General features: G+C 48.9%; 1 protein-coding gene across 3 annotated transcripts in view; it reads left to right on the top strand.

Moving 5' to 3' along the window:
* FBXO34 (F-box protein 34) overlaps positions 1-16,475 on the top strand; it is a 28,117-nt gene extending 11,642 nt beyond the window's left edge. The window contains exons 2-4 of one of the 3 annotated variants that reach the window (XM_041413082.1): positions 361-460; positions 2,847-3,049; positions 11,515-16,475. In XM_041413082.1, the coding sequence (XP_041269016.1) occupies positions 2,973-3,049; positions 11,515-13,651 (2,214 nt within the window). In that variant the 5' untranslated portion in view covers positions 361-460; positions 2,847-2,972 and the 3' untranslated portion in view covers positions 13,652-16,475. Of the gene's footprint in view, positions 1-360; positions 461-1,356; positions 2,667-2,846; positions 3,050-11,514 lie in introns of those variants that run through there. The other 2 variants (XM_041413103.1, XM_041413092.1) reach the window with 2 other exon arrangements.
* Positions 16,476-18,362: the final 1,887 nt, after the last annotated feature.

Raw genomic sequence — 18,362 nt, 5'->3', positions numbered from 1 at the left:
TTGATCAGTTACTGTTGCTACAGCTAAAACACACTTGCACTAATCAAAATATCAAAAGCTGTGGTGAATTGCTACACAGATGGGGAGACCTTGACTGCAGCCTGGTTGGGTTGATACATTTGTTTTTCTAGGCTGCAGCAGTGCTCAAACCTGGTGATAAGACAGGGAATTTTGTGAGCTCGTTCCCTGAGTCCGTCAGCGGCTGAGAGGATGTGATGCTTTCTGCTGCCAAAACCAGAGTCCTTCCCACATCTTGTGCAGAAAGGCATATGTTTGGGGGTGGTTTCAGAGAGGGAGAAGAACATGATTAGGGTTTTAACTTCCTCTTCTGTTTTGTTTCTCTGTGCATCTGTATTTCAGTTTTTTGGGCTGTACCTGACTCTGTGCAAAACTTAAATCGGCTGCAGCTCCTTCTGCTAAGGATCAGCCTTGGTACAGAAACAGTGGTAGTTAAAAGGCAGTAAGTATATCTGCTAGCTTAAATGCTGGGTTGTTTTTTTTTCCCTCTCTTTTCCTTTTTTTTTAATTCACAAGCACAGCTTTTTACTCCTCACACAGTAGGAATTTGTCAGGAGCTTGCCTGGCATTAATAGTCTATTTCAACTCTTTTCTATAGCCCAGCAGCTACAGAGGGGGGGAAAAAGCATGCTTTGTATGGAGCTGTGGTTGGGTCTGTGCTGCAGTGCCCATCTGAACTAGGCTGTGTCTATTTTGTCAGCTTTTGCTTCCCTCTGGTAGTTGCTGGTCCCTTCCTAAACTCACGAAATCCCACCAGACAATGCGTGTGCTTGGATCAGGGTTCTGGCTGCTCCTGACCTGAACCACTTCTCTTGATGGTTTTGCTTCTCGAGCTCTTTACTGCAAACAAATCTTTGAGTTTCAATTCTTTGTATGGCTTTTTATCTTTTACTTCTCAATTGATCTCCAGAGGAGTGGGACTAGGACAAAACGTGTGGTATTCTTAACCAGGGATCCATGGCAAGGGTGTAAGCTGTTGGAAAAGTGAGTGGCATTCTTGAAATGATGTGGTTGCATTTATTTGGGTGTGGATATAATCATGCTTCTGTGATACAGTTCCTGCTGAGTTTGAAATGCTAGTGTTAGTAAAGCCAGAAGGAGAGCCAGACAAAAGCTTGGAGAAAAGTCAGGATTTCAGTGCCTTTTAGTGATGGCTCATGGGAAAGTAACGATTTTGTGTTTGATTTTCCTAAAGCACCGGGCATATGCTTTTTCTTCTCTGTGAATTATTGTTTGTGAATATATATCTTTACAGCATGAGAACATCAGAAACACCTGGTTTTATGCCTAGGTTTCACTCATAGAGGTAGGTGCTTGTTAGAGACTCTGGGTAGTCTGATGAAAATGGTGTTTAACTACAAAGCTTCAATTTCTGCTGTTGCTGATCGTGGCAGCCTAATTCCTGGTCTGCCTGAATCCCTGGAGCAGAGGACATGCTCTCCTCCTCCTGCTCTGCCACTGCCCTGCCTCTGTCTCCTCCACCCCACACGTTTCTTAGCCTTGTGTAGAGCTCAGCAGAGATTTCTTCATGAAGACTGGAATGTGTTTATATAATATTTTATATATTATTTTAGGCTCCTGCTACTCAAATATAGGCAAACGCTTAACCTCTTATTTGCCATCGTTAGATGAACTGTGGAATTGCTGTAGGAGACATCAAGTCAGGTGGATCTAAACCAGCTTCTGTTTTTCCTGCCTGGAAGGTTCATCCTTCATCATTTCCCTGGCAAGTGTGGCTACCAAGAGCAGGTTTTCCAGGCCAGGAGTGTTTAGTGGGAGTGTTGTTTGTGACCCACACCAGTGAAGCAGGGCTGGGCATAGTGTGGGCTCTTCTGTGTGGGAGGCATTGGGAAGGGGGTGGTGTGAGAGGCCTCAATCTCTGCAAAAGCAAGGGTAGGACAGCAGTAGGAACACTGGGCAGAGCTGCTGAAAAGGAGAGAACAACCTGCTGCACTAAATCACAGCTCCCCTGGGGACACAGCTCCATAGTTAGCATCCTCAAATGGCATTCCTTTATTACGGCATCATTGTGCACAGCCCTCTAGAGAGGAAGCAAACGGTCTCTAAAACAATCTGCTGGCAGCTCAGGCTGGAGTGTTTGAGGTTTTCCAGGGCTCTTTTGCTGTGTCACTCTTCCCTTTAATGTTCCAGCTTGAAGGTTGTTGTTCTTTCTCCATCAAAGTGCGTTAAAGTGCCGGTAAGGGTGTCTGCTCCAAGGACAAGGTGGAGAAGGCAGCAGCCCAGAGAGAACAAGAGATACTGCAGAACAGCTTTGTTCTGGTGTAATCTGTCTTATCTGCATGTGATGCAAAGACAGGGCAGTTTTCACAAGGCTTGAAGGCTGCGGTGGTGACATGTTTTCTGTCCTTTTATAAAATCCACCACGTTATTTTGATTAGAGCGCTAACGTAACTCCTGGCAGCCTGAAATCTCACTGCTAGCAGCTACTTCCCTCCAAAAGGCTGATGTGGTGCTAACAAGCAGAGAGATCTTGTGCGTCCTGTTTACATGGAGCTGGGAAGACAGCGTGTTCCGTGGGAGGTGCCAAGGTAGAGCTGCAGTGGATATAAGGTGAAAAAACTCTGTGTGTGCAGACAGGCTGTGGTGGGACGTGTTCATTTGTGTTTGGTGGTGTTCAGGAACTCCAGGTGCAACACTGGCATGATGATGTTAAATTTTTTTATATCTGAATATGTATCTTTTATATCTATGCATGTGTAGCATGTTTGTGTTTGTATATATTTATATTTATATCTATTCTCTCTCATGGGAAAGTCCATGTCCTGATCATCTGCTCTTGTGATCTCCTCATGTAGCTCTCTGTTCAGTTTTTAGGTGGCAGAGACACGGTGAAGCTGAGTGTGGGGCAGGCAGAGCTGATGGGGGAGCCTGGGGTGTAGCCCAGGATGGACTGGCTGTGACGACGACGTGCCTTAGCCGGAGGGGTCGTTACCATGAAGAGTTCCTGCAGAGCTGGCCTCCACAGGGAACCGCTCAATTCCACATCCTCCACCTTCCATCAAGTCAAACGGTACGGACACGCTGCCTGCTCTGCCTGCAGCTGAGGGTTCTGCACTGATTTTAGCCTTCTCCTTGTCCTCTCCTGTTGTCTTGTGCTGTCACTCAAATGTTTGATCGAAATTCTGACTTTTCGGGTGGTGTTTAAGCAAAACGTTGTAATGGCTTAAGGGCAGAAATGTTCTTTGACGTTTTTATTTGGTAATGACAACTGCAGATTCACTGCAGCTGGTAGTGTACTTGCAGAAATCCTTGGGTTTTCTAGCAACAGCTGTAAATTGGTTTGGGAAACATGGCTTTGAAGTAAAACTTAATTGGCGAAAGGCTCATCGGAGTAGGCTTTAAAACATGCAGGCAGCTTAAAGAGAGTGGAAATGCTGGCAGTCATTGTTGTGGTTTGTCTTACTATGGACTAAGTAATTAGATTAGTTTAAGCTCAGATTTTGCATTGCTCACTCTCCTGTGTCTCTTATTAAGGAGAAATGCACGACTGATTTCAAACACTTGTGCTTATGTGACAATTAAGTGAACGCCTCTCACTGTGTCTCCTTATAGGAACACCATGCAGAACAACTTGTCCTCATGCAAATGCAAGGACATGCCAGTTTGTTGGAGTTCAAGCTACTTCAAAATGTGTATTTTTTAAAAATCCTTTTTCTGAAACCAAGGCTCTTAAACTTCCTCAGTCTGGAGGAAGAGTGCCAGCTTTTTGGTTTCCAAAGGCTGTGTGGGTTTAAAGCAAACTTTTAACCTTTGTTCTTTGTGGTTATGTAGACAGCATATACTTGCTATGTTAGTCTCATGGTAATTTAGTGCTGGAAAAGACTTCCTGGGTCACCCAGCTCCTTGCTTTCCCAAGCAGGCTCTCATAATCCCTTTTGTGAACTTAGTCCAGCCTAAAAACATTTACATCTTGCATCTTTTCTTCTTTCCTCCTGTAGATCAAGCCATTACTGAAGATGACAGATCTTGCTGTGCAATTAGGAACCTTCTTTTCATTCCCAGGCTGAACATTCATGGCAGTTTATAGACTCATTTGAGTTTATCTTCCTTTATTTGCCTTCCGCCTCAGGACTGCTGCTTATTTTCAGTGGTTTACCTCTTCTTCTGCATTCTGTAAGAGGGGGTTGTACCCTCACCTGTGGTTTTGCTAAGTGACCCAAGTGTTCTCTAGTAGCTTCCTGAGCAGCAATTGCTGCTGTTCTCAGTGTGATGCCTCTCACAGAATATTCTCAGTCCTGGCTAGAAGTGTGTGCTGTGCTCTGGAGCTGCTCTGGCTGCAGGGCTTCTTTCAGCATCACCTCCACTTCTTATTTCATGGATGTCTCTGTGGCAGCCAGCTCACCTCAGTTTGGGTGAGCAGTCAACTTCCAAATGTGCTCTGGAGCTGCTCTGGCTGCAGGGCTTCTTTCAGCATCACCTCCACTTCTTATTTCATGGATGTCTCTGTGGCAGCCAGCTCACCTCAGTTACTTCCAAGATTTGTTGGTGTTCCTCTTGCTGATGCATCACTGCCTGCATTTCAAAACCCTCCTCAGTTTCTGTTACTTGGAGCTTTGTGCCTCTGCTGTTTTGGAGCTGCCTCTGTTTCTGTGGGTGCAGAGTTAGTGCTGAGGTCATTCCTAACAAAGTCAGATGTTCCCAGGGCTGATTCTTGAGGCATGTCTTTGGTTTCCAGGCTGGTATTTTCTTATTCAGCATCACCTGGGGCTGTCTGCTGCTAAGCCAGCTCCTTTGTCTGTTTTCCCATTCCTCTGCCAATCTGTCTTAACCAGTAAATCTCTTTGTGCTCTCTGAAGTCCATGTGAGGAAGATATAGTAGATTGCTCTAAAAAGATGGCTTTTTTTGAGAACCTTGAGGTTAGTCTGGCATATTGAACTATTCCCTCTTCCCCCTTTTTCTCTGTGTCACATTAATCCTCTTTGCTTGCAAAGCACCTTTATATTGGAGTCAGAATATGAGCCCTGGAGAGGCTGTGATCATTCTCCTTCTCTTTCTCCCCTGCAGTGCCCCCTCCAATGTGCCACATGTTTATTATCTCCTATTGTTGCCTTTCAAGAGGTTTATAAATCCTGTTTCTTGGCCTGCAGTGCATGAGCCTATCTGGTTTGGATTCTAAAACTGGGATGAGCCAATCCTCACAATTTTTATGAAGCTCTCTAATCCTCCCCCTGCCAATGCTCTTGTTCAGATTAACGCCTGGGCTTTTGCCCTCCTCATCACCCTTACCTCCCCTCTTTAAAATTGGTGCAAAGTCAAATTTGGTATTTTGTGTTGTACTCTTGATCTCTGCCCTGCCCTTGCTTGCAGCCCTGTTTCTCTTTTCTATCACAAACCAAAAAAAAACCCTTTCACTATTTCTTTGTTGTTAAATATCTCTGCAGTGACTGAACACTGCTCCAGTTCTCATGTTTATTCCTGGACTTTTTGGTCTCTAGACAGAAGTTTCCAAGTGATGTGACCTGAAACTTGTGTCTGCTTCTGGTATCCTTCATAAAGAAGGATCATATCCAGTTGGAGTTGCTTTGAATCTTTTGTTTGGGATGTGGTCTTAATAATGCAAACACCTTCTGACTCCTGGAGAATGCAGTGTGCAGTGGGATCCTCCCCAGCACAGCTGAATTCATGAACCACTTTCTTTCAGTCTTGAGTTTCAAAAGGGCAGTCTGATAACTTGCCTTCAGCTCTACTTTTGCTTGTTTTTATTTTGAATGCTGAGTCTGTTACTGATCGTGTGGTCCAAGGTTAATTTCTGCAACCTCTGATGTGTTCTCATTAGATATGCACAAAAATGAAGGCTATAAATGGCATCACTCTGTGGTGGTTCGTTAACACAAGAAATTTGTTGCACTGTGATATGAAGAAAGGTCCTCTTGCACTTTATAAATCAGGAAACAAATTAATAAAGGTAAAACACTTCCAGAAGGACACTTGGTTACTTACCTGTGCTGCTCGGGGCAGCTTTCAGCAGAAGCTCTATAAAAGCACCAGTTTTTGTCTTGCTGTCCCTCTGTGATTTCCCCTCATCCTGTCCCACCACAGCCATCCCATCATCTCTGAGCTACACATTTCTGGAGAGGCTGATAACCTTGAATTCCAAATCTTTCAGTTTATTTTGTTCCCTTCTGCTTTGTCATCTCTGTGTCATGTCTGGTGTGGTTGGGAAGCAGGGCTTTGAGCTTCCTGAGGATCAGCACAGAATTGCTGCTACATCTCTTCCTTCATGGTGAGTGCTTTTATACAAAAGCCTGGCAAAGCTGTGGCACTTCTTCCTGTACAGAATTTAGGAAGTAGCCAAGGCAACTGTGCTTTACTGAAGGGTGTGGGTGTGTGTTTAGTGTAAAACATGTTCAAAACATTGATGGGTGGGAGCCCTCAAAGTGGAGTGGTCTGTGTTGGGCTTGGGGGTGCATTCTGTCACCCAGAACCTCTGTGCTGCAGATGCTGGCCTTTGTGGGATGGATTTTCTGGCTGTGCTGGGTGCAGCTGTGTTTGGGTGTTGTCTCCCCAGAGTCAGGTTATCTGAGCACCTGATGCAGGTGAACAAGCTGGGGAGGGACCCAGCATTAGGAATTTGGTTCTTACACAGAGCCTTTAGCTCCTCAGCTCTGCTGGGCCAGCTCTGCCCCACGGTTTTGGCATTCTTCCACTTGCCCCAGGCTGGCCACTGGAGCAGAGAGCTCTCCTTCAGCAGCCACATGCCTTCTGTTTGCCTTCAAATCCCTCTCTAATCCTTGCTGGCTCTCCCTTTGCTGCAAGAGGCATTTTGGAGGTGTTGGGAGGTGGGTCAGGAGCAGTTGCTGCTCCAAGGGGAGTGGGTTTTCAGGAAATCAGATGCTTCCACCGCTGCCAGAGTCAAACCCACCCCTGCTCTGGAGCTTCCCAGCCCTCCTTTCTGTGAGCTTGGAGCCTTGCCATGCTCCAGAACAAACTCCATGAGTGCAGAGTGCCTTCCATCCCGGGACTTTCCCCAGCAGAATCCCTGGAATGCCTTTGAAGCAGCTCTCTGTCTGCTTTGCCTTGCCCTGGCAGTGCAAAGGGGATGGAAATGGTACTGGAGATGGAGCCCAAAGGACCCACCAAGCCCTTCCAGAAATAACAAGTGGTTGGCTGTGGTTAACTCCCACTCAGTGCTCAGTCCTTGCTAATTGTCAGTGTCCTTTACAGAGGAGGAAAACTCTATGGACAGAGAGCTAGGATGCCAGTGAAGAGTAATGCTTTGCCAGAGGTGTGGGGTTTTTATTGTTGTTGATTTTTTTCCTTTTTTTTTTTTGGCTTCTGCCTTGTGTTAGTATGTCCTGAGGGGTTTTTCAGAGTTGTAGTTGGCACTGGGTCAGCAACGTGAGGAGCTTGTGTCGACTGGAGTTGGTGTTTACAAGGAGAAATCCATAGGAAACTTGGGGGTTTTGATGGAAATTTTCCCCCTAATAAAACCTTCCGGTGCTTTGCCCAGAAAACTTGCAGTGTGAACATTGCTGTTTGTGAAGATCAGGCTTTTTTGTTCCTTGTTCTTCTTGCTGGCCAGAGGAAATCTTTTGGCTTCACAGGGCATCGTCAGTCCCTGAGCTGGGAGCTGCAAGGGGAATTGAGGCTCTCTGTGGACCTAACAAAGGAGTTGTGAAAACTGAGTCTTTTTTAACAGTTTTGCCTCCAACTCTGGAGTTTCCACTGAAGCAAATACATTATTGTTTTAGGCTGCTGTGATTTAGAACATACATAAACACAAAAGGATGCTGGAGGATTCTTGGCAAGTAGAATCATGGAATGATTTGGGTTGGAAAAGACCTTAAAGCCCATCTCATTCCAAACCATTGCCACGGGCAGGGACATTTCCCACTAGACCAGGTTGCTCCAAGCCCCATCCAGCCTGGATTTGGACACTTTCAGGGATGGGGAGTCCACCAGTGGGTTATGGGTCTTCCCTGGGGTGGGGAGAGGAGGGGTGTGTGAGTGTCTGAGCTCATATAAAGGAATATATTTCTGTATCAACAGTGTGTAGTAACCAGCTTGATAAAACTGCAGTGGAAACAAGCTGTAGTTAGGACTTACAAAAACAGCAGTCTCATTCCAGCAGTGCAAGTATCCTGTTTTTCAGACATGGCTGATTAGAAATAGCAAAACTGGCCCCTTTATTTCATCAGCTTAAGGATGGAATAACAGTATAAAGGCAGCACTGCTCGTTGTTTCAGTGCTGATCATTCCTGGCAGAATTCTCTCTTATCAGCAATTTAAAACCGCACATTTGGGATTGAAAACCTTTTATGTTTGCTCCCGTGGACTTCTGAAGAGTTGTCGTCTCTAAAGATAAAATTAGAGAGCTTGATAACTTAAAGGGTGGAGGAAAGCAAACAGAATTATTCTGGAATGAAGTGTCATAGGGAATATGTGACTTCACCTTTTAACAACTATTTTTGGTGGTTTTAAATATTTAAAAGCTTACCTGCAGCTGCCACAGCTCTGTGCTTGCCAGCCCTGAGAAACAGGGGAGTCTGTGGGTGGGAACTGGGCTCTGGTTCATCTTCAAAGCAATTTCTGCTGGGAAGCCTTGTTCTAATTGTAGGAGCTGGAGATGAAATGTGCTGCTGATGTGCAGGGAAGAAGCTGTGGTTGCCTAAAAGCTCATTCTCAATGTCCACAGCAAAGGGCGTGTGAGGTGGGGGCTCGTTTTTTCCAAGTGACACTTTCAGGTAAGGTCCATTGCTAAGATGGCTTTTAAAATGGAAGTTCTCTTTCCTGCTGCTGGAAAACTCTGAGGCAGGTGGCAGCTGGTGCTGTGGAGTTTGCAGAGCTCTTTATAGCTGTCTGAAGTTATTAGATGAAGGTTTTCTTTAAATCCAGATCCATTAAAAACATGTGCAATGAACTGAATGCTGAATTCAAATGAGGCAATTATTCTGGCAGTAAAACTTCTGACTAAGGCATAATTTTGTTATGTAAATTATAACTTTTCAACCTTAAATGGTATTGTTGGCTTAGCCAGGGACTAACTGAAACATAGGAAATATAACCTTAAACAAGAAATCTGTAATAGGTGAGGCAGAACTTTACCCTTTGTCTTTCTCCATAGACCAGAAATAGCTGGGAGCAGCTGAACCAACTCTGCTGGCTGAACATGTCCCCTGAGCCTGTTGGGGTAACCAGTTTGGTTCTGGTTTTGTTCACATAATTCCTGCTCTCACCTCCATGTGCAGCTTCTCTTAATGAAGGGTGTTGAGCTGATTGTCCTGCTGGATTCCTGAAGACTGCTTGAAGAAAGCCTTTTAAAAACAAGCTCAGCTCATCTTTCAAACACCTTGGCACAAAACTCATGAATGAAATTTGATCTCCTGCTCCTGGCTCAGGAGATTTCAGCATGCAAAGTCGTGTTTTAATTGTATTCACCTCTTCTCCCCAGGGTACGGTGGCGAGCAGCCACCAGAGTTTTTCTCTCCCAAGTCTGGGAAATGTCCTTCTGGAAGGGAAGGGAGGGGAAGGCTGCAGGCACTGTTCTCTGCAGCAGTTTGCTGCAGTGCTTCACCTGCTGCTCTTCTGGGCTGGGCTTTGGCCAGGTCACCTCAGTGGCCTGACCTTGCTTCACTGTGAAGTAGAACCAGAGTGAGGCAGCCCCTGTGAAAAATGAGGCCAAAGCAAACTCCAGCAGCCTCGATTTCCCATTTTTCTCTCCATGCATCTATTTCAACGCCCTGAAGTTCTATTTTTATGAGATTATTTTAGTTTTTAGCATCTGACGGAGGAGGCAAACAAAGTAGCTCAGTTGCATTTTGCAGAGGAGACTAAACTGGGAGGTGACCCAATTCCAGCTGCTGGAATTGGCAGGCAGGAGGCACAGGGAGAGAATTAACCCAGGGGTTGGGTAGGTGTGTCTGCAGCACTGGGATCTCTTACCCCACAGTCTCTAGGTGAGATGCAGGTGGTGTTGGCATTATCTGGTTGCAAGAAATTATGATCTCCCTAAAAAATCCAGAGGGAAGGAACATGACATCTGCCTTTCCAGCAGCTGCTTCCTGGCCTTCAAAGCCCTGCTTGGACCAAAGAGGTGTAGAAAGGTGAACTAAGCCCTTCCTCCTGATGTACCTCCCCAAAATCTGTGCCTGTCCTCCCCTCTTGTCACTAGAGCCAGAAGGAGGAACCAGAGAAAGCAGCACAGCTGCTTCTAGTCCTGGAGGCTTCCTCTGCTTGGACAACATGGCTTATAAATTTGTTGGACTTTATAGACCAGCAAATTGAGGTTTTTAGTTAAAAGCTGGTTTTAGGCTAGTAAACCTACAAAGTTGCCACACTTAACTCTCTTGGTGTTGGCTCTCAAGGGGAACATGCTCAGTGCCTGAATGTGTCTGTGTCAGCTCATGATGAGCATGGCATTGCACCTGCTGCTCTCCACTCCTGAGCACAGATCATCCCTCAAGAGGAGGCCTTTGAGTGCAACAACTCAAAGATTACCATGGAAACATAACCTGTAGTTACTTCTGTAATGTGCTTGTGAGATGCTCCTGGGAGAAGAGCCTGGAGTCTCCTGGTGGTTGCATTCCTGAGCTTTGAAGGGAAGGGGACTGTGGAGGTGTGACAGGACAGAGGATGCAGTGTCAGCAGCATCCAAGGGGTCCTTCACAGCTCAGGAATTCCTGAGTGTAAAATCCCCTCCTTGAGAGTGGGTGTCCTCAGCTGGATGTCACGCTGCTGCCACTTTGGGAGGGGCATTGATGGGTGCATAAGGACCCTTATGGGAAAGTCACCAAATTTGCCATTATCAGTATGCTAAAGGAAAGGTTTCATTGCCCAGAGAAGCTGTGGCTGCTTCATCCCTGGAATTGTCTAATTTACCAGTATGCTAAATGAAAGGTTTCATTGCCCAGAGAAGCTGTGGCTGCTTCATCCCTGGAAGTGTCTAAGGATGGGTTGTATGGGACTTGGAGCAACCTGAGATAGTGGAAGGTGTCCTGCCCGTGGAAGGAAGCGGAACAAAATGAGCTTTAAGGTCCCTTCCAGCCCAAACCACTGTGTGTTTTGGGTGATAGGAGGAGATTAGATATCCCCTGGGATCTCTGATTAATATAATTACTCTTGCTAATTTTCCTTTTGAGCTTTAACCACATTTTATCTACTGAAAAGAGTGTGTGTGGTAGGTGATGTCCAGATAAAGCCTGTGACCCACGTGTGCCTTGCAACTGGATCAAGGAATGAGCAGGCAGAAGGATGGCTCTAGCTCAAGAATGAGCCACTAGCTATGTTTTCACAACTGATACAACTTAAACTGTAGGATTTTTCCTTGCAAGTGCCTGGAAACAGATTTCTCTAATGGGAAGTTCTCTCCTGCTGCAGGAAGTTCTTCAAGGGTGGATATTGCGGCCTTGGTGGCTCTTTTCCTTTCTCATGTGGTTCCTCTTGAGGTGTGGGCTGGTGCCTGCTCTGGACCACCTTCTCTAATTCCAGACAGGCATATTTTGCAACTATAACTTCTTCCCTCTCTGTTTTTCCAGGGTTTCTGGTATGCACTTAAAGCCATATCTCAAGTTACAGAAGAAAGAGCGATCCCCAGAAATAAGCCAGGATTCCCTGCGAGGCCACCAGGGACCAGCACAAGGAGAAAAATACACCAACTGCACCAAACTGAGCGTTTTCCCAAAACCCTCTCTCGTGACTCCATCTCAAAAGCTTCTGGGGATTATTTATCCAAATACTATGTGCAATATGAACGGGAAAGGCCCGGCGGACGGCCCGAGTGCAAGGGAGAAGAAGAACGCCCTGTCTGCCACGATCCACCAGGGAGAAGAAGGGGAAGGGCCGCTGGATGTCTGGGCTGTGGTGAAACCTGGCAACACCAAGGAGAAAATCGCCTTCTTCGCAGCCCAGCAGTGCAGCAGCAGCACCCGCACGGGCTCCATGAAAATCAAGAGCACGTGGGACATCGACGGGAGAACGGCCAAACGCAGGAAAAAATCGGTGGATCTCAAAAAAGCCAAAATCCAGCTGGAAAGAATGAGGGAGGCCAACTCCAGGTGCTCCCAGCCGGAGCCTTTCGCCTGCGGCATCGAGCACTGCTCGGTGCACTTCGGGAGCGACGGCGGGGACGGCGCCTTCCCGGGCCGCTCGCTGTCGGTCATCGAGATGGTGGCTTTCCTGGAGCAGCGGGCCAGCGCCCTGCTGGTGGACTGTGCCAAGACCTGCACGGCCGGCCCTGCCACCAGGCCGGGCGCCCAGCCCAAGGCCCTGCCCGGCCCCGAGCCCTTCTCCTCGGCCGCGGCGTGCGAGGCGCCGGCGGAGCGGGGTCCCAGCGAGCCGCAGGGCGAGCCCGTGCGCGTGCTGGACATGGTGGCCAGGCTGGAGTCCGAGTGCCTGCGGCGGCAGAGCGAGCGCGAGGCCGGGAGCCTCTCCCGCAACAACAGCTTCCGCAGGAACGTGGGCAGGGTGCTCCTGGCCAGCGGCACGCAGCCCGAGGGAGAGGGGGGGAAGGGGGTCCCGGCTCAGGGGGACGGCCTGGGGGAGGCGGGGGCGGCCGAGGCTGGGTATGGAGGTCGCTGTGGCCCTCTGGGTGACACCGAGCTGTGGGATGGCGGCGCCTCTGCCCAGCAGCCGTTTCCTTCGGGGCTGGATAGCCGGGTGGGGAATGTGAATTCGGGACTTGCCCATGCGGTGTTGGCCATGACAGCTGGCAGGAATGACGCCGAAACACGGATGGAGCCCCCCAGGGCTCTGCTGTCCCTGTGTCCCGCTGCTGCCAGGCTGCCACCGGATCCCTTGCAGAGCAAGAACGCGACTGTTGATTGTACGTCGAAAGAGCCTGTAATTTTCCCAAAGCATCCCGCTAGGAAGGAGCCCTTGTGCATCAGTATATCGGTCACCAAGACAGAGGAAGGGTGCAGGAAGGAGAAGCTCTCCAGTTCTGGTGAGGATTCACTCCCAGGGAGGCTGTTTTTCCTCCAGCGTGAGCAGCCTGCTGCTCACGAGCAGCAGCCACGGCGGGAGGGTCCCCAGGAGAAGCCGGGCGAAGTGGCCCAAAACGAGGATGAAGATGCTCTGGCATCTGGTAGATCGTGTGTCAGAAGCAGTGTCCCTACAGAGCCACCGGCCCCTTCTGTCCCTCCCACAGAAGGGGCTTTGCAAGTACTTGATCCTTCCTGCCTAAAGCGGCAGGTTTCACATGACTTTCTGGAGACCAGGTTTAAAATCCAGCAGCTTTTGGAGCCTCAGCAGTACATGGCCTTCTTGCCTCACCACATCATCGTGAAGATCTTCGGGTTGCTTCCCACCAGGAGCCTGGTTGCCCTAAAATGCACTTGCTACTACTTCAAGTTCATCATCGAGTACTACAACATCAGGCCGGCCGACTCGCGCTGGGTGCGCGACCCTCGCTACCGGGAAGACCCTTGCAAGCAGTGCAAGAAGAAATACGTGAAGGGGGACGTGTCCCTGTGCCGGTGGCACCCCAAGCCCTACTGCCAGGCTCTGCCCTACGGGCCTGGCTACTGGATGTGCTGCCACCGCTCCCAGAAGGGCATCCCGGGCTGTAAGCTGGGTCTCCATGACAATCACTGGGTCCCCGCCTGCCACAGCTTTAACCGCGCCATCCATAAGAAAACCCGAGGAGCGGGAGCAGAGGTGGAAGAGGAATATTAGTGCACAAACACTTTCCTGCAAGATTGTTTGGGAGAGGAGGAGGAGGAGGAGATTCTCATGCCTTGTGCTGTTTACAGTGTATATAATTGTCGTGATTTTTTTTTTTTTTTCCCCCACAGGGCTATGAAACTGCACATACTCAAACACAAGAGCCTTTACCTTTTAGATTAAAAGAGAGCTTTTAGTCCATCTCTGTAAATAACAATATAAAAACTAATTGTACATACAGAGTCTACAGCTGGCTGAACAAGGTAACCCCTACAATGCAGCTATCCCAGTGTTGCGGCTATAGGTGTGTGTGTTTTTAAGTGTCATGTTTCAAAATCTGTATATCCTGTATAATATATGAATGTTTCTGAGAAGAAACTCTAAATAGGTAAAGGTCAACTTGTTTAAAGAAGCTGCAGACAACTTAACTGGACAACCTGAAGCTTAGACTATAGAACAGATCCATTATAGTAGTGTGGCAGTGGATTAAAAAAAGAAAGAGAGGAATATTATTGTATAGTCAAAATATAAAAAAAGTTCTTGTCTACCTTACCCATGTTGTCTGGTTGGGTTTTTTGTTTTTGTTTTTGTTTTTTTTTTTTTACATAAATAAAATGTGCATTCTAGATCTGCCTTACCAGACTTTCTCTTGTAAGACTTTTGCCCCACAATAAAAATGCTGTAAAACACGTGGCAGAAACTTGGTGCTGTGCTGTAGTTCAGACGTGCAATGTGCTTTCTCTAGGACACCTCTCCTCCTACTAACAAAGGAACAAAACCCCCCCAGATCTCTAGTACTTGGAGAACTCCCTGCTGTAACAATCACAGATTCCAGCTTTTCCTTTCCTTCCTGCCAGCCCTGCGTGCAGCAGAGGCTCCTTTCATTGGGAATTCTGGTGCTAGGTGCACTTTCTGCTGCTCCTGCTCCTTGGCTCTTGTCTGGGCACCTGCCCTGTCCACTGGATGCTCGAGGACGGAATGTGGGTCCAGCAGGATGAGTGTGGAGTTGCCTTGGCTCTGTGATGTGCTGGAAACTTTGCTACCTTCTCTGTATGGAATTTATTCCTTGTAGAAGACTCCTTGCAGTGTGTTCCTGCTCTGCTGCAGCCCTGGCCTCTCCCAGTGCCGTGGGTCAGCGCTTTGCTCTCCGGGGAGGCTGCGGAGGTTCGTGTCGGACGAACGGCGATTCCTCACGCTCAGAACGGGAGCAGAGCGTGGCACCCGTGGCAGAGTTTCCCTGGATCCTTTCCTGTCCTGCAGTGCTGTGAGCCAGACCTCAGCCTCCTGTTCCAGCCCTCGCAGGGTGGATGGTTTGGAAGCCTGGGAATGGACCCCGGCCAGCGCAGCAGCCGCCTCCGGCTCAGCCGGGGGAGCAGCAGAGCGTGGCAGCCGTGCCTTTGCCCTGGCCACGTCCCTCCTCTCCCCCACTTGGTGCTGTTGCTGTTCCTCTGCCCCTTCTCAGGGCACAGATGGACTCCTGGCTCTCACCATTCCAAATCTCTGTCCTGGTGCAAGAAGAGCTGGTGCCACCTTTCCCGTGGGGCTCACCTCTGCCCTGCAGAGCCCACGGAGCTGCTGGAAAGGGCAGGGATGGGGTGGCCCTGCACCTGGCTCATCCTTTGGTGATTCATTCTTTATCCTTTGGTGCTGGATCAAGGTGTGGAGAACTGCTGGCTGTGGGGGCCAGGCTGAGCCACCCACCTCCAGCTGCCCTGGGCTCACAGGGAGTGACTCGCCTGCTTTCGGAGCACGAGGAGGACAAAAGTGTTTGAAGGCTTTTGTTCTTTCCTTTAACAGTAGGAGAAGGAAAATCAAGCCCTGACAGCCTGAAATGTGGGTTTGGTGAGCTCAGGCTTTTCAAGGAAGTTTAAAGGATGTGCTGGTTTTATATTTTGCCTTCACCTGCTCCTGCCACCCACCGGGTGTCATCCGCCTCCCCCCCGGAGCTGCTCAGCCTCCCTGCACTGCAGACATGATGACAACCAGGAGGAATGAAATTAGGAATCTAAAAGAAGGGTGTGGCAGCCTTGTAACCGGCTGGGAAGAGGGAGAGGAAGAGCAGGATCCCTCCTCAACCCCTGACTTCATCTCCTAACTGGGCTCAGGCTTCACCCAAACTTCCATCTGCTCCCTCAGCTGCACCTGGACCGGCAGCACAACAACCTCCAGGCTGTTGTTTTGCCAAAGCCGTGGGCATCAAAAGCCTCCAGCTTAATTCTGATGAGGGGAAAAGGGAAAGAAGCTGCTTTCCTGCTTCCCCACCCAAGACTCTGGAAAACTTGAGGCTGACAGCAGCGAGGAAAGTCCCTGCGAGGCTGGAATGGAGTGGCAGAGGAAAGTATTTTGTGACTAGATAAGGGGCTAGTGAGGTCATTTTATTTGGAACAGGGTGTGAGATTTTGGTCACCTTTGTTGAACAAGGGGAAAAATGAGGATAAAATAATATCATGAGGCTATTTTGTTCTTGGAGAAGGTAAAGCCAGAGGATAACTTGCTGTCTCCCCTGCCCCATCCCTGCCCTCCCCCCAGGCTGGCTGGGGAGCGTGGGCTGGTTTATACATCATTTATTACATTGTCTGCTGGAACTGTCCCTCCTGCACAGCATTGCTGTTAAAAATTGTTTCACAGAGCAAGCTCTGCATCCAGAAGTGGGTTGGTTCTGAGTGTTGCCATGCTGAGCTGCCTGCAGGCTTTTTTTTTTTTCTGTAACTTTGTAAAATGCAGATTTCTGTTTCCTTAAGGGATGGTTCAGGGAGAAGCCAAGGTCTGATGAATGTTGGGTTTTTTTCCTAAGAAGCAATTAAAAAAAATAAAAATACAGTGTTGGATATACAAAGTTCAGTGTTTAGAACTGAGGATGAAGGACTGCACCATGTGCTTGACTTCCCTGCCTGGGAGCATTTGGAGTGTCTGGACTGAATTTCCAGATAGGCCTGCAAAGAAGTTGTAATAACATTTCCATTGTCCATAAGCTTCCAGTTTTCATCAGGCTCTGGGGCTCTCCTGGCAGGGGCAGCACTGCGAGAGCTGCCTGTGGCTGAGCCTTGTGGTTGGGCTCTTGCTCCATCCTGGCTGCTCCTGCAGCAGCTTTTCCCTTTGCTGGGCCCTGTTCCCTGTGGAGAAATCCTGGGATGCTGCAGCAGAGCTCAGTTCCTTGTGTTGGACCCAGGTTCTGCAGTGACTGCCCCGTGCCAGCCCCTGGAGCTGTTGGGAAGGCCATGGAAAAGCTCCCAGGGCTGGAGCCCCTCTGCTCTGAGCCAGGCTGGGAGAGCTGGGAATGTTCCCCTGGAGAAGGGAAGGCTCCAGGGAGAGCTCAGAGCCCCTGGCAGGGCCTGAAGGGGCTCCAGGAGAGCTGGAGAGGGACTGGGGACAAGGCATGGAGGGACAGGACACAGGGAATGGCTCCCACTGCCAGAGGGCAGGGTTAGATGGGATATTGAGAAAAATTTTTTCCTTGTGAAGGTGGCAGGCCCTGGCCCAGGGTGCCCAGAGCAGCTGTGGCTGCCCCTGGATCCCTGGAAGTGTCCAAGGCCAGGCTGGACAGGGCTTGGAGCCACCTGGGCTAGGGGAAGGTGTCCCTGCCCATGGCAGGGGTGGAATGAGGTGATCTTTAAGGTCTCTTCCAACCCAAACCATTCTGGGATTTCACAGCTGCACAAAACTGCACTGGCAGATCCGACCTGAGGCTCAACTCCCACTTCTTGCATGGTGGAAATGGTGCTGAAGCCTCACCTGGGGCTGTTTCCCCTTCCCACCTGCCTTTGGCTGGTCCAGGCAGTGCTGGTGGAGGGACAGGCGAGGCCACTTTCAGCTGCTCTCCTGCCACAAACCAAAGTGGGCAGAGGACAAAAGCTGCTGCTGCTGCTGAAGCAGCCGAAGTGGCCTGAGCATTGTCTGCAGGAGCTGAGCTCCGGCCCAGGCTTGGCTTTGCCCTGGCCATGCCCTGACTGTGCTGGGACTGCCCAGCTCTGTGTGCAGGACCCCCAGCTGGTGCTGCTGCCACTCCTGAGTGTCCAGCAGCCAGGAATCACAGGGCCACCGGTCCTCCCCATCCCATATGTCACAAAAAATGGAGTGGGAAGGGTTCTTTCTCCTCCGCTGTCTGTTCCCAGCAGCCTGTGAACCACCAGGGCCCTTTCCCATCCCCGTCACTCTGACACTGCTTCACTTTAGTGACTCCATCCTTCAAAAGACACCTTCCTGCATCCTGGAATGAGCTCGTGACGAGGAGCCTTTGCAGGCAGAAGGAATCCATGACCTGCAGAAACATCCCCCAGCACAGGAGCAGGCTCACCCAGGAGGTTTATCCGTTTACATGTACATAGAGGGATGTGTGTGTGTGTGTTGTGCAGGACTCCACCCCCTGCTCCCACGGAGATGCAGTTATTTTATGTAAGAGTATTTTTTTAGAATGGGTGTTGCTTATTCCACCGCTCTATGACTGATTGCACTGTAACAGGTCTGGTCCCTGTGACGCTCTGAAGGCTGGAAATTCTTGTGTACTTTGCCCAGCACGGTGAAAAACAAACCACACAGAAGTAACAGTCATAAATATACAACTTTAAAAAAATTACTGTTAAAGATTTATTGCAATAATACAATAAAATTTAGAAGAAAAAAAAACCCAAAAAAAAACAAAAACAAAAAAAACCCCAAACCATTTGTGTTTAGTTACATCTTAAGTCCGGAAGTTGTGAGAGGGGGGCTGTGAGTTTCCCCAGGT

The sequence above is a fragment of the Onychostruthus taczanowskii genome, unplaced genomic scaffold (genome assembly GCF_017590055.1).
Source record: "Onychostruthus taczanowskii isolate IOZ18803 unplaced genomic scaffold, ASM1759005v1 scaffold103, whole genome shotgun sequence".
NCBI lineage: Eukaryota > Metazoa > Chordata > Aves > Passeriformes > Passeridae > Onychostruthus > Onychostruthus taczanowskii.
This window is presented reverse-complemented; position numbering and strand designations above follow the sequence as displayed.